Raw genomic sequence first — 26,089 nt, 5'->3', positions numbered from 1 at the left:
ATATATATATATATATATATATATATATATACATACATATATATATACATACATATATATATATATATATATATATATATATATATAATCGAAGGGCCTTAGGTTCAACTTAGCTAAAACCAAAGTTCTAATAAGTAGGAAGGTAGACAAAACACAGACCCCTTCAGGTAGATGGCCCTGCTCGATCTGTAGAAAAGGTGTAGGTAGAAACTCTATAAGTTGTACCCAGTGCAAGCTATGGACACATAAGAGGTGCAGCAATATCAAAGGCAGGTTAACTAGGAAGTTAGTTTTTGTATGTGGCAGATGTTTAGGTGCAATAAACACTGAAAATATGCAGAAAACAACTTCTGTCTCATTCCAGGGAGAAGAACTAGAGGTAGTTGATTGCTTCCGCTATCTGGGGGGGGGGGGCGCAGAAAGTGTTACTGCTAGAATAAGAATAGCCCGGGCAAAGTTCAGAGAGCTCTTACCTCTGCTGGCGACAAAGGGCCTCTCGCTCAGAGTAAAAGGTAGACTGTATGACGCATGTGTATGAACAGCCATGCTACATGGCAGTGAAACATGGGCCTTGACTGCTGAGGACATGCGTAAGCTTGCAAGGAATGAAGCCAGTATGCTCCGATGGATGAGTAATGTCAGTGTGCATACCCGACAGAGTGTAAGTATCTTGAGAGAAAAGTTGAACCTAAGAAGCATAAGTTGTGGTGTGCAAGAGAGACGATTGCACTGGTATGGACATGTAGCAAGAATGGATGAGGATAGCTGTGTGAAAAAGTGCCACACCCTAGCAGTTGAGGGAACTTGTGGAAGAGGTAGGCCCAGGAAGACCTGGGATGAGGTGGTGAAGCACTTTAGGTCTCACCGAGGCAATGACTTCTGACCGAGACCTTTGGAAATATGCTGTGCGTGAGAAGACCTGGCATCCAGCTGTAGAAACTCTGCCAAATCAGATTGGAGCCTGGTGTAGCCATCTGGTTTTCACCAGTCCTCAGTCAAATCGTCCAATCCATGCTAGCATGGAAAGCGGACGTTAAACGATGATGATGATGATGATATATATATATATATATATATATATATATATATATATATATATATATATATATATATATATATATACATATATATACATGTGTATACATATATTACTTCCCAAATATGGAATGGCCTGGGGGCCAGATTCTCTCAGGAATGATACACCAACAGCAAGCACAGGTAGAGTCCATGCTCCACCTTACCAATGCCTCTTTCATGGGACAAGTCGTGCTGCAACCAACCAGGGTAAATAATATACTGGATCTTTGCTTCACAAACAATATGGACATTATCCATAATGTTAAAGTGACACCGACACTGATCTCAGATTACAATGTAATAGAGATGTCCATGTATGGACCAAAAGCTCCAAAATCATACAGCCTATACGAAGCACCCAAAATCTCTCCAAACAAAATTTTCACAAAACAAATAGGAAGCTGATTGAGAAAGAGATCCTCAAACAGGATTGGCCTAAATGTCTCTCCACACCAGACATTGACATGAAACACAAACATTCCCTGTCCATAATACAATCCATATGTGACAAATCTGTCCTATTGTGCAAGGCCAACATACACAAAAACAGGATCCCCAGAGAAAGGAAGATTCATATGAGATGATGGACAAAGATTGTGAACCACCTGAGCAAGCATCCCCAAAGTAGCAAGAAGTCTCGTCTGGAGAGAGTGCTATTGGAAATTGAGAAATGCCTGCATCAGGAGAGAGCAAATAAAGAAGCTTGGGTTGTAGAAAATATCAAGTCAAACCCTAAAGCTTTCTTTAAGTTTGTCAAAGAAACAGCCTCGATACACCACAAGATAGGTCCCCTCTTCCAAAAAGATAGCTCCCTCACAGGAAACCTCATGAGGGTAAGTGAAATACTGAACGAACAGTTCCAAAGTGTGTTCACTGCACCGCTGGAACACAAGCAAGTGAACAAACCAGCGGATTTCTTTGCCACATTACCTAAAACCAAAGAGGTTAAAAGAATTGAATATATAAACATTGAAGAAGATGTAATGCTGGCCATAGATGAGGTTGACACAAACTCAGCAGCTGCCCGGATGGGTTTCCAGTGATCCTACTCAAATCATGCAAGCGAGCTCTTACAAAACCACTGCAGCTTCTCTTCCTGAGCTTCCTTGCAAGTGGTAAGCTCCCAGACAAACTGAAAGAAGGGATAATATGTTCTATCCATAAGGGAGGAAGCAGAACAGATGCTTAAAATTATAGGCCTATCTCTCTGACATCACCTATCAGTAAAGTCATGGAACGAATAGTCCGCAAGAAACTAATCACGTTCCTAGAAGAAAATGACTAACTGACTGACACCCAGCATGGATTTCGTCCAGGTAGAAGCTGTCTGACACAGCTCCTGCAACACTACGACTGGGTATTAAAACAGCTGCTGAATGACTTTGCAAAAGCCTTTGACAAAGTTGAGCATGGTATGATATGTCACAAGCTGCACGATCTGGGCATATGTGGAAAACTTGGTGAATGGCTGCACAACTTTCTAAAGGATAGACATCAGGCAGTAGTGGCCAATGGAGCCACCTCCAAGGAAATGCAAATAGCATATGGTATTCCACAGGGCACTGTCTTGGGGCCACTGCTATTCATAGTGGCCCTTTCAGACATGCCCTTGGCTGCTCAGGTAGCCACCCTTGCTAGCTATGCAGATAACACAAAAGTCTCTCAAACAATACAAAATCCTGGAAATATTGCACATCTGCAACAGGAGGTTGACGCGATATACAGGTGGGCTGAGGACAAAAACATGCAGTTTAATGCAGGAAAAGTCCAGGCCCTACGCTACGAAGACACAAAGCTAAATGACATGCAGACAGGATACACTGGCCCAAGAAGAATTGAAATCCCTGAATCAAAATCAGTGCGTGACCTGGGCATTGACATGAGCAATGATGCATCTTTCCAGGTGCATATTACCAATTTGGTAATAAAATGCAGACGGCTGACTGGCTGGATCCTCCGAACTGTTAAAACAAGAGAAAAGGAGACATTGATGATCCTCTGGAGGACATACGTACTCAGCCGCTTAGACTTTTGCTCCCAACTATGTCTCCACACAATAAAAAATCAACGGCAGAACTTAAAGCAATCCAACGAAGCTACACCAAGAAAATCGTCTTGATGCAACATGTCAGCTACTGGAAATGACTTAAAGAATTAAAACTCTTCTCCCTCGAATGAAGGCGGGAGAGATATGCAATGAAATACATCTGGAAAATTCTAGAAGGCCTTGTACCAAACTTTGGCATTGAAAGTTATTCAAACTACAGAACGGGGCGCCATTGCATAGTGCCAAAGATCCCAGCATCACCATCAAAATACAAGAACAGATACTGCAACAGCTTGGGCTTCAGAGGCCCACAGCTCTTTAATATCCTTCCAAAATGCCTGAGAGACCTGCATGGTGTGGATGCAGGTGTCTTTAAAACAAAACTGGATCTCTTCCTCTTACAGGTTCCAAACGAGCCTACCTTATTGCAAGAAACACAGATGAGGTCAGAAGCATCAAACCCCCTCATTGATCAAATGCCACATATTACAGGAGGTTCCAAGTAATGGTGTAGCTTAGTCAACGGTGGTGCTCCAGCATGACCACAGCTTTAAAGCTGAAACATTTTAAAATAGTATACATATAGGCGTAGGAGTGGCTGTGTGGTAAGTAGCTTGCTTACAAACCACATGGTCCCGGGTTCAGTCCCACTGCGTGGCATCTTGGGCAAGTGCCTTCTACTATAGCCTCGGGCCGACCAATGCCTTGTGAGTGGATTTGGTAGACAGAAACTGAAAGAAGCCTGTCGTATATATGTATATTTATATATGTATGTGTGTATGTGTTTGTATGTCTGTGTTTGTCCCCCCAACGTCGCTTGACAACCGATGCTGGTGTGTTTATGTCCCCGTAACTTAGCGGTTCGGCAAAAGAGACCGAAAGAATAAGTACTAGGCTTCCAAAGAATAAGTCCTGGGGTCGATTTGCTCGACTAAAGGCGGTACTCCAGCATGGCCACAGTCAAAAGACTGAAACAAGTAAAAGACTGAAAGAGTAAAAGAGTATACATACATATATATATATATATATATATATATATATATGATATGCATATATATATGTATAAACATACATACATATATATGCATAGATACATATACCTAGCGTTCATAATTTCCCTATCGTCTTGGCTCAACAGCCCTCACCGTTTATTTTTATTGTCTTATTCTCACTGTCCTGTTCTTGTTAACACTTTCACCCTCCGCAAAAAATCCCAAATTTTATATAATTTTCCTTGCGCGAAGGACTGTTTCAACGAAGTCGTATTGTCTTTGCCTTTCGGAACGCGGAGTAGATGAAACAGGGACAACTGACGAAGAGGTATACTCTTTATGTTGCATGTCTCGTTTTTCTGTTTGTGTTTTTTCGTTGTTCGAAAAAAGTTCGTTTCTATGTTTTTGTTTCTCATTGTGTTTAACGTTTCTTTTTATGTCCTGTACCCATATATGCATGTATGTATACATATAGATGTAGGTATGTAATGTATGTATGGATATATACATATATTTATATATTATTTTATATTATTATACATACATATATATATATACATACATATATATACATACGTATATATATATATATATATATATATATATATATATATATATTATAAGGTTTTTAACTTTTAAATTTTCATATTCAAAAGAGACAGAGACTTCAAACTCGATATATCGATTTATTCACCACTCTGGAAAATTATTATTATATATATATATATATATATATATATATATATATATATATATATATATATATGTATTTATTTTCTCTAAGTTAATAATTAACTCGGACAAAATAAATTAGTTAATAGATACCAGGGTAGCAAAGATCACAAAATATATATACATACATACATACATACATACTTGCATACATACATATATACATACATACTTACATACATACTTACATACATGGAACCATCCCTTTACGAGATTAACAAATCCTCTAATTAAATTTCGTGTGTGTGTGTATGAAGATATGGTCCCCACCACCGCTTGACAACAGGCGTTGTGTTTACGTCCCGTTACCTTGCGGTTCAGCAAAGGGGGCCTATACGGTAAGTATCAAGCTTAAAAATAAAAGTACTAGGGTCGATTCATTCGACTAAAATTCTTCAAGGCTGTGCCCCAGCATGACCGCTGTCTAATGATAGAAACAAGAAAAGGATAAAAGATAATATCTAGTCATACAGTAAGGCTTCTACTCGAGGAAAATAACTCCTTCTATAGCAAATATTAAGATATAAAGAGTTATGTCCCTTACCAAATTTTTAACCATGACATCTTAATATATAAATCTGAAGTTGTGTGTCTGTGTGAAGCCTTTTTGAAAGTTTATAGAAATCCACATTTTCCACTTTTTCGTAAAAATTTTTTACATCAATGGAATTTTCTCGATGTGAACTTTCCAGTGCAGTAATTAGATTTTTAAAATTCCGTTTACTTTGTTTGATTTAAGGGAGATTTGGCTGTTGTTTCTAGCAACTTTTATATTTCATCCCTTCTACCTGGAACACCATTCTTACACACGCGCTCAACATAAAAATATAGAGAGTAAGAGTAAAAGAGGGAGAGGGAGAGAGAGAGAAAGTGATACATACAACGTCATAGATTAAACTTTCATCTCAGTATTCTTTACCTATTTTTCATAACATAGATACGTAAAAACACACACAACCACACATACATGACCTGTGACAACAACATACACATTGCTCTCAATCTCTATTCATTTCTCCCCCCTTTTCCTCTCTCGCTCTCTCAAACGTATACACGTGCAAATAAACACAATCATTCACATCGTGGTATATTTACAAAACATTGATGGTATAACTACAGAGTTGTATCCCCCAACTTTGGAAGGTCATAACTTTCATAAAAATGAATATTTTTTGATGAAATTTTCTATGCATATATTATTTATTATGTAGATTCCAAATATACAAAAGTGTTTTGGAAGGGGATGGGGTACAATATTCGGAAATTCCACTTAAATGCCTTTTAACTTCCAGGAAAATGAATATTTTTTCATGAAATTTTGTACAAATGTACCTTGATGTATGTACATTTCAAACATGTAGGAATTTTGAAGGAAGCAACTGTAGGTTATTTTTGAGAAGTGTTCCCCACTCGGTGGTGTTTCGGAGCAAGTCGTCAATATTTGTTTCATTTTTCTCTATTATGTGCATCCTTAGATTTCTAATGAAGTAATAGGCATTGAAGAGAAGCAGTCATAAGAAAACTTTTAACTACCCCTATTCCTTTCTCTCCCCCTCTCTACCTCTTCCTCTCTCGCTCTCTCAAAAGCATACACGTGCAAGTACACAATCATTCTGTAAAATATAACTCATGTTCGTCAATGTTTTGTAAATTTACCACGATTTTCACTAGGGTGTTAGGGTTAGGGTTTTAGGGTCAGGGTTAGGGTTTAGGATTAATGTTACGATTACGTTTTTTAGGGTTAGGGTTAGTGTTAGGGTTTAGGGTTAGTGTTAGGATTAGTGTTAGGATTAGGGTTGGGTAATCGTGCGGGTGTTAATCTGAAAAATTACAGATATGTGAAAAGTACCAACCCTGCCATCTATTATAACTTTTGTTGTTCTGTTTAATATATACATAGATTATGCCTCCAAAGAAGAGAGTTTGCTGGGGAAAGACAGCAACCGGTTTAAAATGACAGCCACAGACTGCAGCAATTCACCACATTCCAGTAGCTACTTTGAACATAATGCAAAATGGTGCATCAACACCTTCTGCCCAATCTGATAGAGAATTCTGGCAAACTGTTTAGCAACAGATCGACAGCAATTGCTTCATCACAAATTGCCATCCTAGCTCCTGTGAAAAGGGATTACCCTGCTATGTATAATCAGGGCAGCGCAAAAAGTTGTTTTGCACAAGCATTTCTATAGCCAATTACACGGATGAAATTTACGTATGCTTAATAATTTTACGCAAAACAGCCTTCAGACTTTCCCTATTAATTTCATCGTCTTTTGAATTATGAACATATTTACATCATAAGGGTTTTTTTCGTTGTAAGGCTTTCTTTTTTAGTTGATTTTCAGCTAGCAAGACTTATCGTAGATGGCATAATAAGTCACACCCGGACAAGGTCGGGTTATACTGCTAGTATTCTATAAATTAGTCGTATCACTAAAACTCGGGTGAAGGGCTGAGTTTTTATTGTCTGGTGAATATCTAACGCCCTTGAATATGAAACTTCGCGGCATTATGCTTAATCACTATATCATTAAATATATTACAGTCGATTATATTTATTTCTTCAAGTAAACACATGCATGTATATACAACATGCATAGCTGTGTGTGTATGTGTGTGTATGTGTGTGCGTGCGTGTGTGCGTGCGTACAGGTCTCTCAGTATGTGTATGTATGTGCATGCACACACACACATATATACATATATACGCGCGCGCACACTAGCATCGGTATATACTGCAACGATGCTTTAGCAGTATCACGGCTGTGATATCCATGGCATGGATTCCTTTAGAAAACAATTAATTTGTACCTTCAGCTTTTTAAGACTTAAAACATCTATCGATACCAACCTAGCGAGAACTGATTAACATAAGCCTTTCTACAAACCTAATGAGAACTTTAAATACATTGATAAACTCTCCTGTCGCCCACCAATTGTATCTAAAATTTTAATTCCAGATATTAGCTGTAGGATCACATACCTTTCTTCTGCCAAAGAAATATTCGAAAAGGCTGCCCCATATAATAATAAGGCTTTACAGGATAGCAGCTTTACTGATAAAATCTTTTACAACCCACCACCTCATCTATCATCTAGTAACAATAGGTCTCGGAAAGTTTTATGGTATGTCACCCTCTTCTCCCTTAATATTAGGACAGATGTAGGTAGAAAATTCTTGCATTTAGTATGTATTGCCTTATGGCAAATATGAAATAAAGTAGCTTGCTTAACAACTACATGGTTCCGGGTTCAGTCCCACTGCATGGCACCTTGGGCAAGTGTCTTCTACTATAGCCTCGGGCCAACCAAAGCCTTGTGAGTGGATTTGGTAGACGGAAACTGAAAGAAGCCTGTCGTATATATGTATATATGTATGTGTGTCTGTGTTTGTCCCCCCAACATCGCTTGACAACCGATGGTGGTGTGTTTACGTCCCCGTAACTTAGCGGTTTGGCAAAAGAGAACGATAGAATAAGTACTAGGCTTACAAAGAATAAGTCCTGGGGTCGATTTGCTCGACTAAAGGCGGTGCTCCAGCATGGCCACAGTCAAATGACTGAAACAAGTAAAAGAGGTAAAAGAGGAATATATATATATATATCATATTATGCGGTGTTTGACGATTTAAAGTCTCTTTATCAGCATATTGGCATAGAAAATTTTCTTTTGCCCTTATTTATAATTGTTTATAATTTTCACCTTAAAAGATATTTTAATATGCTGACCACTTGATGAAATTTTTTGAAAAATTCTGACCTATATTAGGAGTATGTATATACATACTGTACACACACACACACACACACACACACACACACATATATTCATGGGTGGTTGAGTGGGTAAGAGGACCGAGCGATAGTATAAAAAAATATGTGACAAAGTAAAGTAAAAATATTTTAGGAAAAAAAATATTACAAAGAATGAGAAAGTGGAAAACTGAACAAAAAAATAATAATAACGAAAGAAACTTACTCTTTCACACAACAGTATATACCATCGAGTGATTCACAGCATCCGAATTTACAATAAACTTTATCTCTTGATCCTTGGTCATTTTGTATCATACATACATCGTCAGCCAAACCTAGTAATGTAATGAAAAAGGATCGCAATATTCTTATCATATAAATAACATTACAGTAAAACATATTTCAACAAAAGCTTGTCCACTTTTCACACTGATTTTAATTTAATTTAATTTTATAATAGAGAATAATATAAATATCAATTTAAGGTTATTACTGTAAAATGAATTCAAGAATGCTATCAGTACATTATAGAAGGAGGGTGACACTGTAGAACCAAATTTATTATAAAATCCGTTTTATTGGGATTTTAAGTTTCGCCATAAAGTGTCAGCGGAAACGAATCTTATAACAGATTAAGGCAAGGCTTCCTTTTGTACCCACCCCCACCCCTTTATTTATTTATTTTTTATTTACAGAAACCCCCGTTTTCGGGTACGGAGGTTATGAATCTGAGAAACAAAATTGGCAAAAGTCGGTATATCAAAATTTCAATTCCCCCACCCACCCATTGCCCCATCAATTTCTTCAGTTTTTACTCTTTCAGAATTTTTTTTTTTCTTTTTTTCTTTTTTTTTTTGCCAAATATGTGGGAAAATACGGAGATTATGATTCTGAACAAAATTTCCAAAGATTTTTGTAAAATTTCAATTTAAAAAAAAATTACCACTCCTCCTCCCCTCGCAGTCTACGGCATAAACACAAAGTTTTGAAATCCTTTTCGCCATTGCACATGCATTGACTGCTACGCTAAAAGTGAAACTTTGGAAGTGGTGTGGTGATGGGTGGTCGACATGGAGAAAAGGATTTGGGAATTTTTTCTTTTTTTTTTTCGGTTTTAATATGCGGACGGCCCGATTCTGTTGTTCGTTTCTCTTTAAGATTTCCAAATAACTTTTTAAATACTTCGAAATCAAAATTGGGTGCACATGACAGAAAAATAATTTGATCGATCACATATTTTTTCATTATTTTATCGAATACTGTGTTGTATGTGCATCACTTACAGATGTGTGTGTATTTTTCTGTATTTTTCCACATATTTGGCCAAAAAAAAAAAAAAAAGATTCTGAAAAAAGTGAAAACCGGGGGTGGGGGAAATGAAATGTTGATATACCGATTTTTGTCAATTTTTTTTTTCAGCTTCGTAATCTCCGTACCCGAAAACGGGGGTTTCTATAAAAAAAAATAATAAATCATAAAAATAAAAAGGGGAATGGGTACAAAAGGAAGTCTTTCCCAGATTAATATTTTAATTTCATAAGATATAATAATTCCTAACAAAGTTGGAGAGGATATAGTCGATGCCAATAGTTGACTGGTAGTTATTTTATCGAAACTGGGAGGACGAAGGGCAAAGTCGACCCCGGCAAGGTTTGCATTCAAAACGTAAATTGACGTAACCCAATAGTGCGAGGCATTCTTAATCCGATATTCGATCTCTTTTGTCAATTAAATCTGTCTATTTTTGTAGACCGTCAAGTGCATAAACATCGGTCAATTGTTACTATTGACATCCAGGCCCGTCGCTAGACTTCGGTGCTTGGGGGGTGCTTCAGAATATTCTGGATGGGCACTAATTTATAATAATGCTAAAGTGGAGTTTCGAAATAAGTATATTAGTGTAAATCTGAAGGTAAGCTATTGAATAGTGAGGGGAGGTGCCGTCCAGTGCACTTCCTTGGCGATGGCCACGCTGACGTCGATGAAAAATTGCTGCTTATACCATTGCAGAAAACTTTCAGAGATATATTCATAGGCAATTTTATTAAGATCGTATCTAACAGTTTCACTGATACAGAATTATACAAGACAAATAAGTCCCATACACTTTGCCCGTGAGCTTAAATTAAAAGGCCTCTACCAAATGTAGGACTGACCCAACTTCAGTCAAGTCTATAGTATGAATGGTCGGTTATTTTCCATGACAAAGTGTAGTCAAGCAGTTTCCCTTCAGCTTCGTATCTGTTACGAGAGAAATGATACGCTGAACAAATTTTTTTCAGCTTCTCTCACATGAGACCGTTAACAACAAAACCTCAAAAGAAAACTGAATCGGACGTATTAAAATTTTATGAAAATTGAGTGAAAATGTCAATGTTAGTGTCGATGATGGGCTCTATGCCCTATTTCGTTTACAGGCTGAAATGAAGGGTGGGTAATTTAATCGAAGCGAAGGAGAGGAGGGTAGGGTCAGGATTTCAGAATGTCATGCTTCTCGAAACATTTCCTTTTTTGTGGACGGAGCATAATTCTTGATCACACACACACACACACACACAAATGCAAGCATACATGTTTGTGTTTATTTTTTAACACATCCCAACACACTAGAACGTGGATTTTATTTTGAAGAAAATTTTTTTCCATAGATTCATGTATAAAAACACATCGAGCGGAGTTCCTAGTGACGTCATTACGCAACTGTTTTGGTCTGATTTTGCCTCTTCAGTGATTTGGAGCTGAACCCTGGCTATTGTTCATATATATAGGATAGAGCAAGCAATATATTTAGGAAATATATTGTTTGCTAAAACATTGTTATAAATTGATGGGAGTCGTAATAGGATAATGTTGGGCTGATGAAACCAAATTGTGGCCGAAACAAAGATTATAGAATGTGCTTATCCAAATCATGATCATTTAACCGTGAAATTATTTCTTAATTTCTCGAAATGATCTCCCTTTCGCATTTGGAATTGTTTCCCTTTCCTGCCTGTGAGAGAAATTGAGAATTTATCGTGTACACCATTCAGTACATCACCATATACGAGTGTGTGTGTGTATATATATATACATATATATATATATATATATATATATATATATATATATATATATATATATATATATATATATATATATAATGTACAGTATATGGATTTATATAATCCAGTGGTAATCACAAAAAAGCTCCTCTTGTGGACCCGGCTTCATACTACATAGTAACCCAATACGTAGAAATGTAATATAGAGTACTCTGCAGTTGAAATCCAGTAAACCCAAGCATTGAAAAATAATTTATTTCAGAGTATGATAAATTATTTCACATGTCTGCATTAGTATGTATGCTATAAATTGCATAGTTTACAAACGAATGCAGATATAGAAGGCTAGCACTTCAAACCAACAGAGTATCGTGTGTGTGTTTGTGTGTGTGTGTGTGTGTGTGTGTGTGTGTGTGTGTGTGTGTGCACGACGGTCTTCTTTCAGTTTCCGTCTATCATATCCACTCACAAGTCTTTGGTTGGCCCGAAGCCATCGTAGAAGACACTTGCCCAAGGTGCCATGCAGAGGACTGAACTTGGAACCATGTGGTTGGGAAGCGCTTATGTATTGATGGTTTTATATAATAGTTAAATCATTATAATGAGTTCTGTTATTGTTGTCGCTGCTGATAGTAGTATTATTATTACCTCCGCCTTAGCAAAAGCAGAGGTATTGTTTTCAGTCGTATTTGTTTGTTTGCTTGTTTGTGGACAAGATATCTCAAGAAACGCTGGATAGATTCGGATGAAACTTTCAGGGATGTTTGGCCTCGTGACTGGCACGAACGAATTAGATTTTGGGATCGATCCAGTCCCGGACAAGGATTCTGGATTATTTGTTATATTTACTCTACATGAAGTATTACGATCTTACGTTAACTTTCAAGTCTTTCTCTGATTATCTCCCTTGAAAGCACGTTCATGGTTTCCACTAAGTTTTATTTTCGTTTCTCTATTACTAATTTTACTCGCGCTTCTATCTTAGTAGAAACTGGTGGATAAAGAAATCAAACTACATAAACAAACGGCAGCAAAACCTTTCAGAAATTAAATAACATTAACATATTCAGTAACAATAGTAAATTTAATTAATCCTCAACAATTTTTAGTTTTACCAGTTTTGAATATATTGCTCCTGTTTGAAACCTCTTACCTACTTGACAATTGCATTTCTAGCTCTGCTTTGAAGGAAGCTTTACTTCTTGGACTCACGTTTTTGTGCGCAACGATGTTAAACCTCCGTTAACAGAACCGTATGCAAGTCCTTTCCGTTTTCTTTCACGCACGAATAAATTTTTCATTATAGACCTTAATGATCGTAAAGACATTATATCAGTGGATAGACTAAAAAAAGGCCTTCATAGAGAAAACCGTCCCTGTTCCCACTGCAGACGACACACACACAGCATTACAAACAACGGCCCGCACACCCACCTTCACATTCCATAACTACCATTGGAATCGATCAGGTACCGGACAAAGATTCTGGATTATTTTTCCATCTTTTTTTTTTTTTTAATTAATTTTTGAGAGCGGTCGGGTTCTTTTTTAGCATTCTCGTTTGTGAGAGCAGTCGAGTTTATTTCAGATATTCTCATTTTAACAATCATCTCCGGCTAATAGTTGAGAGGCCGTTGGTGTTGCCTCGGGGTAACAACTTGTTGTTTGAGTTAGTCATTTTGACCACGGTGTGGTTAAGGAAGGTTGTCTTTTTGAGACTGTCCGTTGAATATATTGTTTTTTTGTAACTGTTAAAAACTGTTGAAGCGACTTGTGCGTAATTGTTCCTTGCTGTTTTTCTCCCCATTGTGGGAGTGGAAAAATTAGCTTTTTATTATGGAAAGCCACGCAAAAACGGCTGCAGCGGGAGCAGCTACGCCATTGGAAGCAAAGCAGATGAAAATTAACATGGAAGACATAAGAAGTGAGCAGTTTGTATAGAGAGAGGGAGACACTATAAAGCTGGAACCTCCTGAGGAAACGGTTAAAGACAACAGCGATAGGACGGTAGTGTACCGCACACAAACGGTCGCCATCAACAAAATAGAAGTCTTATCAGAGGATGATGTGGAAGAATGTCTGGGAGCCCTAATGAAGAAAGCAACATTTGTAAGCAAAGAAAATACGGCACGGTGGAGGTTTTGCCACCAAAAAAGAGGTGGCCTCACTTTCCACCACTATTCTACGTTCGGACAAAGTAGCGCTGCTGACCACGTATAGGGGCAGTTGCAGTATTCGAATTCGAATAGGAGGAGTGCCACCTGAAATAACGACAGAGTGGTTGGTGGCAGCTATTTTGGCTGCCACCGAAAAGAATCCAGAATTGGGACTAGTAGGAAGAACGAGCATGCTGAACTGGTAAGAATGCGGTGTCGAGATGTGGCTTTTTGCCACTTTCGAAGATATTGAGAGAAACTCCTACCAAATAGAGATTGCAGGAGAAAGTTCCCTTAAAGTTGACCCAACTGTTACGAATCTGGAGTAAGACGCCATATGAGGACACAGTGCTCCAAATACTAACATCTGCAGAGTAAGAAGACTGTGGAAAGGGAACAAAAGGTGGAAATGGAAGAAAAAAATCGAAGCAAGGAAAGACGGAGAGGACAAAAGTGATACAAAGTGCGTTAGAGATATAGAAGAGGAAGTAAAGATGAAGGAAGACAGAACAAAAGCGGCAAAGGAGGGGAGTGGCGGGTTTGTCAGCCCTAAAAGGAGAAAGAAGGCAAAGTCAAGGGAACACTCGCAGGGACCAGCAACAGAAACCGAGAGGACGCCCCCAAAAGGTAGGGAGCCGCCTAAGCTTAAGCATACGCATGCAGTAGAGACAAAACCGAGAGAAAAAGAAAGTCAAAAGAAATTCTTGATGATCTACGAAAAGAGTGTGGAGGTAGAAAGAAGAATATCAAAGCGGAAAGGACTAGTGAGGGTGAAGCTGCCCAGAGAGATATTCGAGGAGAATGAAAAGTGTATTTTGATGAATGAAGAGAGATATGATTCATATGGTGAATTAGTGACTATGATTGATGGGCTGTGGGTTCATGACGCTCTGCCGCCGGTGGTGGAATATGAAGAGTTGAGAAAATTAGAGACGTAATATATGATATGAACAATATGAAAATGTGAACTTTTTGTTTAAAAAAAAGGAAAGAAAGAGGGAAAAACTGTTCAAAATTATACGTAACCACTCGACTTCGGGGGTCGAGTGGGCATTGTGACTCATTTTATCGTAATTCATAATTTCATTCGTTTCTTTTTATTTTTTCTTCCTTGCTCGATTTCTTTTTTATATTTTTATTTATCTGATTTTATATTTTGTATTGTAAAAACCTCTATATTTAGCCCCTTGTGGGCAATAAAAAAAAACGATGATGTTGGTGTTCCCTTGGCGGAGGTTTGCGCTCTCTGAGTGCTCTTATCATTGTTACTCTTTTCTTGGTTGCTGTGGTTTTGTTTTCATATTTTAATTGCTTAATGGGTGCTTTTGTAATATTTGTAGTTCACGTTCCACAAATGTGAAACACATTTCCAAGATTGGATCCAGTTTCGGGTTGGTCTATATCCCAAATCATTAAATTATTCACTTTACATCTCCTGACGTGTTTAAATTTATAATACACATACAACGTAAACATTTCCATTCAAATTATAGAATAATTTGATATTTGATTTGTAATTTAATCTCAACGCTGTGTTGTATATTTCCCTTTTATTTCTGGGTGACTCATTGCTTGATCGACATTGATTTTAGCAAATGAGCAAAGCTTCTATTCAAAATCTTAAATAAATTTATATTTTGTGAATTTTTCTTTAAAATCGCGATTTTATAAAGATTTCACACATTTTGCAATCAAGTGTGAGATGACAGGATATAATGATTCATAGCCTTAATAGGATCTGTTAAAATGCAAAAACTGTACCACTGTTCTAAATTGAGTTGTTTTCACAACGACACTTTATTTTAAATGCCTCACTTTACCTTGATGTTGTGAACTTGTTCGAAAATTACTTGTAATAGACAAGTATTTTGTCTAGGGATTGGAAGGGACTTGAAGAGACAGCACGTCTGTAGTCCTGAAGCGTGTTTGAGAGCGACTTCATAACGACCAAACGAATACTAAGTCCTTTTTTTCTTTTGTAATGCGGTGTAAGATGCGGTATGTGAAATAGAAGCAGCACTCCCTCGTGGGTCTCTCTTTAATTCTGATGAGAGTTAGTTTTTAGAGCTGGAAGTCTTTTCCGTTACTAAAGAAGTCAGTCTTTCGGTCGCAGTTTTTATGATGCAGATGTGGGATCGCCAGGAAATATCAATAGTTATTTTGTAGGCCCAAATATTGGTAGCAACAGTAATCTTTTTCATGTCCTTTGCTTTTTCATAAATTTGTCCCAAACGTCTATGCTTGTTTTCAAATATTTAGTTAGCCCTTGTTTCATATGTTCTGGGTAATATAAAACTTACCTGTCACAAACCTCAAGTCACTTTGGTGGCTGAAAAAAACTGGGAATGTGTATCATATATGATGCATGGACGCCAGGGAAACATGTTCGGTGTATCACATGTAATACAGAGGACAGGTAAAGAGTTAAGACTTTAATCACATGTTGTTTGTAACTGGCTGGGGTACAAGATTGTTTGCTTAATATGTTCAGTAATTATATATTTTTTGCAACTGAACGAGACAAGATTGGTATAACACCATTTGAGCATATATTCAAGATGTCCTTTCCTTAATAACTGTCAAGAATGGAAAGAACACGCACGACTGTGAAATGAGAAAGCTTACTTCGCAACTACATGACCTCAAATTGAACGCTACAGTGAAACATTTTGTCGTCGAAGGCTTTGTGAGTAAAATTTTACAAACAGAAACTATATAGAAGGCAGTCGGAGGAAGCATCCCAGTTGTTGAGTAGTAGATTTAATTCGTCACCTAGTATAACACGATCATCTGACACTTGGCTGCTTTTAGTGGATTCATTTTATTTGCATAACTGCCTCCCTTCCCTCTCTTAACAGTTTCGTAGGCTCTGTGAAAGGTCGTGGTACTGGCTCTTCTCTCTCTGAGTCATGTAGAGAAGAACAACTCTTTAAATCTTCAAACTTGTACGAAGAACACTGAAATCTGTTGAGATTTTTGTTAAACAAAATGTTATTCTTTTTGTACACAGAAAAAAACAAATGTTGTCATTAGTACGAACAACAAAACGTCAAAAGTTTTTGTTCTTGGTGTAGTGGTCGTAGTAGATGAAGTATTGTTAGTTGCTTGCCGGCTACTGACTTCTAATATTGTTCATCCCTTGATTGTTCATTGCCTTTGTGCTGTCAGCCGTCTTTGTTGACCAGCTCCTACATTGTCTATCGATGCTCTCTCTGCTGCATCCCAAAGCTCTGTTTAGTAGTTGCAGTGTGTCGAATTTATACTGATTGATAGGTTGAGAAGGAAGTGTACCAAAAGACAAGATTGTCGCTGGAGCCTATTCGACGCGTAGTGGTGATTGGTCTGATTTTGTTGATCACGTGGGCAATATACTTAGTGAATCGCAACATCGGGTGATTGATAAACATTCCCATCATGCAACATCAACCCACTTCTCAAAATTTCTAAAGTGATTTCTTTTTCAATATTTCATTTTAACTTGTCACGAAACCCTTTATATTTGACGAAGGAGAAAATGTGAAGTTGTGATACTCATTCCTACACTAAGAGTATTAGCTGCATAAGTGAACTGAAACTGATTCAACAGGAACGTTAAAACACTCCGAGGTTTCGATTTACCGGAACTTACGACATTCGCTGTTGTTCATCAAATACACAATGATAAACTGACAAATACAGTAGGGTGTCGACCTCATAGTATTTATGCAGGTTACTCTATGTTTTTGTTCAAATCTCGCCCAAATTTTGCTTTATAATCCCACGGATTACAGTAATATACTGGTTCAATTTTGATCCATTCTCCTGCAAAACTAGGTTTGTGATTATTCTATCACAGCGCTCTTCTTTGATGTTATTTTCATGGGTCTTCAACACGCGCGCGCTCACATTTCTGAAAATATCCACTCGTTCAAGCGCACATATTCTATTCATTCTACCCTGAAGGACAATAATTACTACACAGAACGAAACTAATCATTAATTATTGAATATTTTATAATGTAGGAATGAACATGGCCAGCGTAAATGTTGGGAAAAGGGAATCTGAACAAAACACAGGCGGGTGGGGTAGTTTCGCATAGCGAAATTTTGACACTTTTATTGCTACTTGTATTATAATTTTACGCCCCGGCTTACGTTCTGAGCTCAAATTCTGCTGTGGTCGATTTTGCCTTTCATCTTTCGAGCTCAATAGAATAAGCACCAGTTGAGCACTGGGGACGATGTAATCCACTAGATCCATCCCACCAAATTCCAGGCCCAGTGCTCATAACAGAAACAGTTATAACTTTAAAATTAGGTCTATATCTGACCTACTGGTGCTAATAAAGTGAATACCACATACCAATTAAAGGCTAATTAAAACAGTTATTGCAGCTGTTGGTTTACAGATATTCCTGCAACCAGGGATTTTAATTCAGCTGGTTCACTTCATCTAACTACAAATAGATACGTTGTAGCAATGCATACGAAAAACGAGTAACCGACAAATATTGCGTTGTAATGCTAAACTTAGAATATAATCATTAGCCTGGCCAAGTGAGTCAACAAAGACCTGTAAGAACGACCGTGCGAACCAAAAGGAGAAATGGTGACGAATGGAAAACAGGCTCCTTTTTTAAACGTGTCACACGGTCGCCACAAAAATATAAAAGTGATATGTATGTTATTCTATAACATAGAGAACTTAGAAATGCGATGGAATGCCAGTAAGGAAAACGATATTGAACCAACCGATAGAGATGAATAACAGTAAGATTTATTGTAGCATTAAATTGTATGTCTATGTGTGTGTGAATGCGACATAATAAAACACAATGTAAGACAGACCGTCATGTAAAGAAAAGAGTGTGTGTACAAATATGTATGTGTATGTAAGAGATACAGCGGATAGAAAAGAGTCGGTAACACGGATAAGAATTTAAGATACCAGTTCTTTGTTAGAGTACACAGTGGTAAGTGTCTGTATATAAGAAGTTAAAGCGTTAGGGTTAGCTGTTGGTAGCTTGTGTACGTGTAGAAAGTCATGTTGACGCTGGCGGCGATGCTGGTAGTCGTAGAGTCGTGTTGCTGCTGGCGACGTCGGGGGCGATGCTTGTAGTCGTAGTTGGACGATGTTGTTGATGTCGTCGCTGGAACTGGCTGGCTGTGTTACGCGTGTGTGGCCGGCGGCCAGATCTAAGATCTGAGGTGCGACGAATTTGCCGGGTATCTAGCAGGCTATTTATAGCTGAAGGTAGGCTCCAGAGAAGCATTAGAAAAACACTATCACGTGACCTTATTAGGGGCTATGGTTGGTCAGTTTGCGTCCTGGGGGAAAATGGAGATAATTTACCCGCGCAAAGAATAGTCAGTCAGGTGATGACACAGCAGGCTGCTCTCTGCTACGCCCGCACTTGTTTATATTTATACTAGTGAGAGAGAATGGTGTTCACTACAGACCCATTGATGGATGGCTCTGAATAAAACACACAAAGAAGTCGAGTAACTGATTCTGTCCAACTCCCAACATATGTTAACTGATTAATTGTTGTTCTAGTTGTGTGAAAACTAATTAGGTGTCATTGTATGACCCACAAGAGCATTGGGTTGGTAAAAATGACACATTTTAAATAGCATAATTTTTTACATATCGCTTAGCTTAAGTTCATTTGAAATGAGATTCAGTAATTCCTATTATGGATTCTTTATCGAATACATACATTTCAGTCTCATACATAAATTTGCAAGCTTGTTTTATTCACTTAAACTATGCGCGAGTTAAATATGTAGAGATTATTGAGTGCTAATATACGAGGGAAGGTCAAAAATTATCCGCACTTTCGCTAAAACTTTCTTTAAGTTGGCTGCACTAGGTGCCTTCTGCACTATGTGGTACTCTTGAAGTTATGTAACTGAAGGTTGACCTTGATCGCTCCAGTTTTCTTTCTTGTGTTACAAAGTAAACATGGCCGTTCCGCTGGCAGTGTGCACTAAGGAAGAACAGAGATCAGTGATCCGATCTCTCTAGCCTGAAGGTTTGTTAGAGGCTGAAATTCATCGCAGGCTTTCAGTACAATACGTAACAACGCTCTACCCCGTAGAAGTGTGAATGAGTGAATCGAGAAGTTCAAAAATGGCCAGACAAGCTTGAAACACGAAGAGGAAGCAGGACGCCCATCAACCTCCACCACTGATGTGAAGATTCAGCAAATTCGAGAGATGGTTCTGGCGAACCGACCAGTGACTATCAATGAGGGTTCTCTGCAAATTAAACATGGCTCTGCATAGGAGATCATCGACGACAAGTTTCGTTTTGCAAAGTCTATGCGAAATGGGTGCCAAGAAAGCTTACCGAAGCGCATAAGCGTGAAGATGTGTCAACGCTTACTCGACAGCTACAACGGTGAAGACGAAGCTTTCTTCGAGAGAATAGTCACAGGAGATAACACCTGGGCCCAGCACTTTGAGTCAGAATCTAAAAGGCAGAGTATGGAGTGGAAACACCTGGAACCGCCAGTGAAAAAGAAAATCAAGATTCAACCTTCCGCAGAAAAATTGATGCTAACCATTTCTTGGACGCAAAAGGTCTTGTACTGGAACATTATTTGGAAAGGAGGTTTACAGTCACCAGTGTAGGGATACAATGAAATGCTAGCCAACAGACTGAAACCAGCAATTCGCACGCTCACACTGTTGAAACCATTGAAAAATTGAATTTCGAGTTGCTGGAACACTCTGCATTACAGTCCAGATTCCGGCTTTTCTGACTATCACCTTTTTTTAACCGACTTCAACACCCTTTACGAGGAAGTGTACAGAAATGGCTGCGAGACGAACCGAAAACTTTCTATGAATATTTGTGCACGTGCATATGTAATACATGATGATTTTTATTGGTGGTGGTGGTAGTATGGTAGTTTGGGCGAAATAGATGTTATAGGAATAAGAGAGAGAGAGATTAAAGCGGGTGATATATTTATATATATATATATATACAATATATGGTGTGTGGGGAGGTGTTAGTTTTGGTGAAGCATTGTGTGTAAGGCTGGAATAATGCGAGAAGGTACAAAGTAAACTATAAAAAGAAAAGCAATAGTCGGAGCAACGACTTTACCGTCGGTCGCTTTTTCCAAATGTCCTGAAGAAGAGATCATAACCCCGAACTATAGAAATACAAGGAAAAACTGCAACTTTGTTTTGTTTCTCGTTTCCTGTTCCAGCTTACTTTGTACCTTCTTGCAGTCTTCCGGCCTTCCACAACAAATCTCTTGAATGAATGAATGAAGGAGGGAAGGAAGGAAGGAAGGAAGGAAGGAAAGGTGGGAGGTATGTCGGTACGCAGATAGATAGATAGATAGATAGATAGATAGATAGATAGATAGATAGATAGATGTGTGCGTGCGTGTGTGATGATGAAATTTAATGTCAAGATGCAGGTCAGAAATGAATGAGTTTTAATGTAAAGATGAATCTGAGAAATGAATGAATGCACAATATTTGCTTGATTATTAACATGGCCGTTAATTATATATCAATCATTATGTTGTTACAATGTTGAAGATGATTATAATGCAAGCCGTTGCAATATATAAGATATATACAACTTCGTCGAGTTGTTTGTGTGTACACAACTTGTTTGTAGGTCTCCAGTCCATTTTGTGTGATAGTAGTTTTATCTCTGTGACTGCTAGCGAGAAAGACAGAGTAAAAAGAATGTATGAAGATAGAGTAACAGTTGTATTCTCGCGTCCATGGCAGGACATACCAGAAGTGAGGAAGATAGCTATGCCCATTGGTAGGCGCTGAATTACCAAAAGAGAATGAGAACACTTTGGCTAGTGCATTTATATTTTTGCTAATTTAATTAGGTCAACTGAGAGCAATAGGATTCTACTCCTGTATTAGATTTGATCCGTGAATGCCTCCAAAGAGATCTGAGAGGTTATTTCATTCTCATTAATAACTCAGTGCAAAAAGGGTAAGATAATGGGCCGAGAACTTGTTTGACAATGTGGAAAAATGTGGATTCAGCTTCGAATCCTAGCCTAGGTATTCTATAACTATCTATTATACATGTACGTATGTATGTGGCTATGTGTGTGTGCCTGTGTTCCCCCGACCCATCACTACTTGACAACCGCTGTTGGTTTTTTACGTCCCAGTAATTTACAGTCTAGCAAAAAAGACCGATAGAACAAGTACTGGGTCGATTCGTTTGACTAAAACTCTGGCCGCAGTTCAATGACTGAAACAAGTAAAAGATAAAAGACAAAGCCTTTCTCAAAGCTATGGCTACCAAAGTGAAGCGTTTACAATCTAGAATCAAAAGAAGTTCAGAGAATCGGCTCGTAGATAGAGCTTCCTTCCACTCTCCAGTATTTTCTGCGATAACAGGGACATTATTAATTGATAAGGAGACTTTGTAACTGTTCACCCGGTAACCTTATATCATTAGCTTTGATAAAGTTCAAACAAAATTAATCAGCAAAAACAAAACAAGCTTTGTGATAACAAACCCACGATAAAAATAGAAGTATTTTTATTAGAGGTGGTATAAATTATGTAAAAAGCATATATGATTTATTCAATGCTAATTATATTCTTTCTTCCTGTGGCATCAGGTCGGCGAATGACGTCTGGTGATTTCCTTGACAAATGCCATATTCTTATTATAGGATTTTCATTTTTTTGTTTTGCTTTCTTTTAATATATAAAGATGGTTTAGTGTGGCAAGCTGGCAGAATCGTTAGTATGCCGGAGAAAACGCATCGAGGCATCTCGTTCGTCTTTACGTTCTGAGTTCAAATTCCGCCTTGGGTGCTTTTAGAGAAATTCACACTGAAGAAAACCTCCAGGCCAAGTTTCCAGCTGAAACAGTAATTTCTTCCTTCACTGTTACCAGTCTCAGGAGTACTAACAAAGCATATTGCGATAGACGCTGCCCGTCTCTCCTTGACTAAACAGCAAAACAAATTCTTTTTATTTCAAGAACTGTTAAGATAGATATTATCACTATTGATCTCAAATTTTGGCACAAGACTAGCAAGTTTGGGGAGGAGATGTTAAGTCGATTGCATCGATCCCAGTGCTCAACTGGTACTTGCTTTATCGACCCCGAAAGGATGAAAGGAAAAATCGACTCGTTGGAATTTGAAGTCAGTACGTAAAGACGAACGAAATGCTGTTAAGCATTTTGCCCGGCGTGCTAACGATTCTGCCAGCTCGCTCCCTTTTTATACACACTGAAATACTGAACAACAATAGATGCAATGGTTAAAAAAAGGTTGAGCCAACATCCATTCCGTGGTATTAAATCTGTACTCATTATAGCCTTGAACATTGTTGTTTCAGTACTTCAGGAAATACAATGTTTTTCGTATTACCATCACAATCGCAATATCGTGGTTTCGATTCTCGATAAAGACAGACAGACAGACATATAGACAGACAGACATATAGACAGACAGACAGACAGACAGATAAATAGATAGATAGATAGATAGAAAGAACGCTCAGGTAAAGCAATACTAATAACCTGGTGTTAATATTCAATATGCATATGCTTCAAAACAAAAACCCGTTACTCGAGTACAGAGTGTAATAAGAGATCATACAAATGACAAGGGGACATGCAATTATATAATAAACTTCATTAACTTACAGTTGTTTCTGCTATAAGATGCAATGCACTCATACTTGTGTGCATTACATTATGTATCACCTTACAGCTTTGTCGAAGCTTCAGAAATGAAATTCATTACATAATTTCTTGTTCTCTTGTCATTTATAAAATCTTAGTGTGGGGGGGGGGGCAGAAAACAGGACCGCTTCATTTTCAAAAGAGCACATTTTAACTGAAAATAAAAATTTAAACAATATTTTTTCTTCTTTGAAATATTTGGCATCTAGGGCATGTGCCCCTACCTGCCGCACCCTCGTCAGGCCACTGTAATGAAGTTGAAAAGTGCATTTACAGTCAACTTATAAAACATCCTTGAAATGGGCGGTATATCTTATATTCTATCAAATTGGTAATTGATATGTTGAATTCATTCTTACTCTAGTACTTGTTCCAATTCACAAAGAGGGACAACATTTGAAAATATTTCCTAGTTTGAATGCCCTAATTCTATTGGGATAGCATTTTAGTAAATCATAAAAGTATATAAATAAATAAAATTAGGAATGAAAGGTCGGGCAGTATTAATATTTGGAAGGAAATAGCTCTTAGTGAATTGCAAAGGATATAAATACTTTCGGTTAACTCGATCAGCATTATGAAAACAATCTACAAAATCTTTAATACGATATGCTTTTCACTGTTGACGAACAAATGAATGGAAAGTTCCATTGTAAATAATTGAGTCACATAAGTCCTCCCCACGTTGTCACGAAAAGCTGCAAGCTATTGTTTCGAGTCGAGTAAATTATTACAAATTTATCGACGAAGTCAATGTCAGTATTTTAATATTACTTTATTGAAGTAAAACGAGGAAAGTTTCGCAGCTAAATGAATACGCTTGCAAATGGGTATCATTTTCCAACTTTTTAACAATTTCTTCACTAAAGTAAGAATTGGTTTGTACGTCCCCTTTCCCAAGCCCTAATAATTACTATATAGTAACATATATTAAACTTTACAACCGTCTTGCATTGAATTTCAATGGCTCAGACTGTCTTTTCATGTTGAGAACATCGGCGTTTCAAGATCATTGTCGAGACATTTTTTGTATGAAAATATGTAGTGTTAATATATGTGAGAGAGAGAGAGAGAGACAGACAGACAGACAGACAGAGATTTTGCTATTTTTGTGTTGCGAATATAAACGGGTTCAACCACTACAAGAAATCACCATGTGAATATGCTAATTTGGAATAAAACGTTCCATGCAGTAAAGACCTTCTCAAACCACTGTTTATAACACATTCTGATCTATCGTTTGATTTTGCAAAGTCTCGGCATAACATAAAGGATAGTATATGCAATAACATTGGCATAAGAAGACAGCTCGTTAAGATCTGAAAAGTTTTCACGAAAGAGGCTCTGTAGTTTACTACAAAATCTCAGTATATCAAAGCAATCAGCTGAACTTTTAGCAACTCGGTTTGTGCTTGCTAACCTGGTTACACAATCCAATAGTTGGCAACTTTGGATTATATCTAGACAGGGCTGTCTTAGAAACATTATAAGTTGCCCGGGCAAATTAATGAACTGAGACCTGTAATATTTATCGTATTATCTGGCATACAAGTTGAATTTTCCGGACCAAAAGTTGCAGCCAAAAGAAAGTAGGTTGACATATATAGAAAGACAACTTTGGAGAACCATAAAATCTATGCAAAATGCAGCAGAATTAGTGACGAAGTCTGAATGTTTACTCTACATGTTTACACTATATACTACATTCGATTTGTATAACGGATAATACGGTATCTGTTGACAACAAGCCACATCATACACAGATCAGGGCAAGTGTATGATGTGAGTAACTGCCCAGTGTGCTCATACCTTAAGTCGGCACTGTTTGTGGATGGTAGAAACATGCTGGGGATGATGAGAATATATGTAAGCAATGGTATATTTCCGGCATATTTCGCCATTTCCTAAAATTCTTTTTGCAGACGATCGGAAAATTTTGCGATAGTTAATTAGGAGATTGTTTTGAACGTGTCTAATTAGGGTGTGATGGAAGGAAGACTCAAATCTTTGTTTTAATTTGGTATTGGTAAAGACTACTGTTCAATGTGTATGATAACTGAATGAAACTAAATATGCAGATAGTGAAATGAAATTGAAAAATAGCCGATTCTCGTCAAACTTCGAATGATTTACCTGTGACTTTATTTATTTTTCAAATTTTGAGCATTTTCTTTGCCTGTTGTTGTTTGTTTCACTATTCTGTGTATATATATATTGGAGTCGTTGGAGGTCTGCTACATTCTGAACGCGAGTATAATTTTACCGAGATTGTTGTTCGGTTAGCAACCTTCAGATGCGATCCAGTTTATTAGCATTCACGGTTATTTTATAGTTGATGGTTTTCATTTTTTTTTTCAGCTTTATTCAATTTCTTTTTATTGTCAATGATATCGGACTCTATAGGGTCCAATATATTGGACTTGGACCATTAACATCGTGATAGCGACAAGGCCTCATGGCAATCGCTTTTTGACGTTTAATTTTTAATGGTTGCATTTAATTTTGTAATTTCGATGTTTTAGCTCTAGAAAGATTCAAATTTACATCTACATATTTATTTGGCCCCAGTGACATTTGATTTGCCCTATGAAATTATATAAT

General features: G+C 37.6%; 1 protein-coding gene across 1 annotated transcript in view; it reads right to left on the bottom strand.

The window, feature by feature from the left end:
* LOC106869444 (uncharacterized) overlaps window positions 1-26,089 on the bottom strand; it is a 55,318-nt gene that overhangs the window by 26,367 nt on the left and 2,862 nt on the right. The window contains exon 2 of the mRNA XM_089350955.1: window positions 8,830-8,941. Coding sequence (XP_089207081.1) covers window positions 8,830-8,941 — 112 coding nt within the window. The remainder of the gene's footprint in view (window positions 1-8,829; window positions 8,942-26,089) is intronic.

The sequence above is a fragment of the Octopus bimaculoides genome, chromosome 4, assembly GCF_046866305.1.
Source record: "Octopus bimaculoides isolate indiv1 chromosome 4, ASM4686630v1, whole genome shotgun sequence".
Lineage (NCBI taxonomy): Eukaryota > Metazoa > Mollusca > Cephalopoda > Octopoda > Octopodidae > Octopus > Octopus bimaculoides.
Note: the sequence above shows the minus strand (reverse complement) of the source record. Positions and strands in the feature narration are given on the sequence as shown.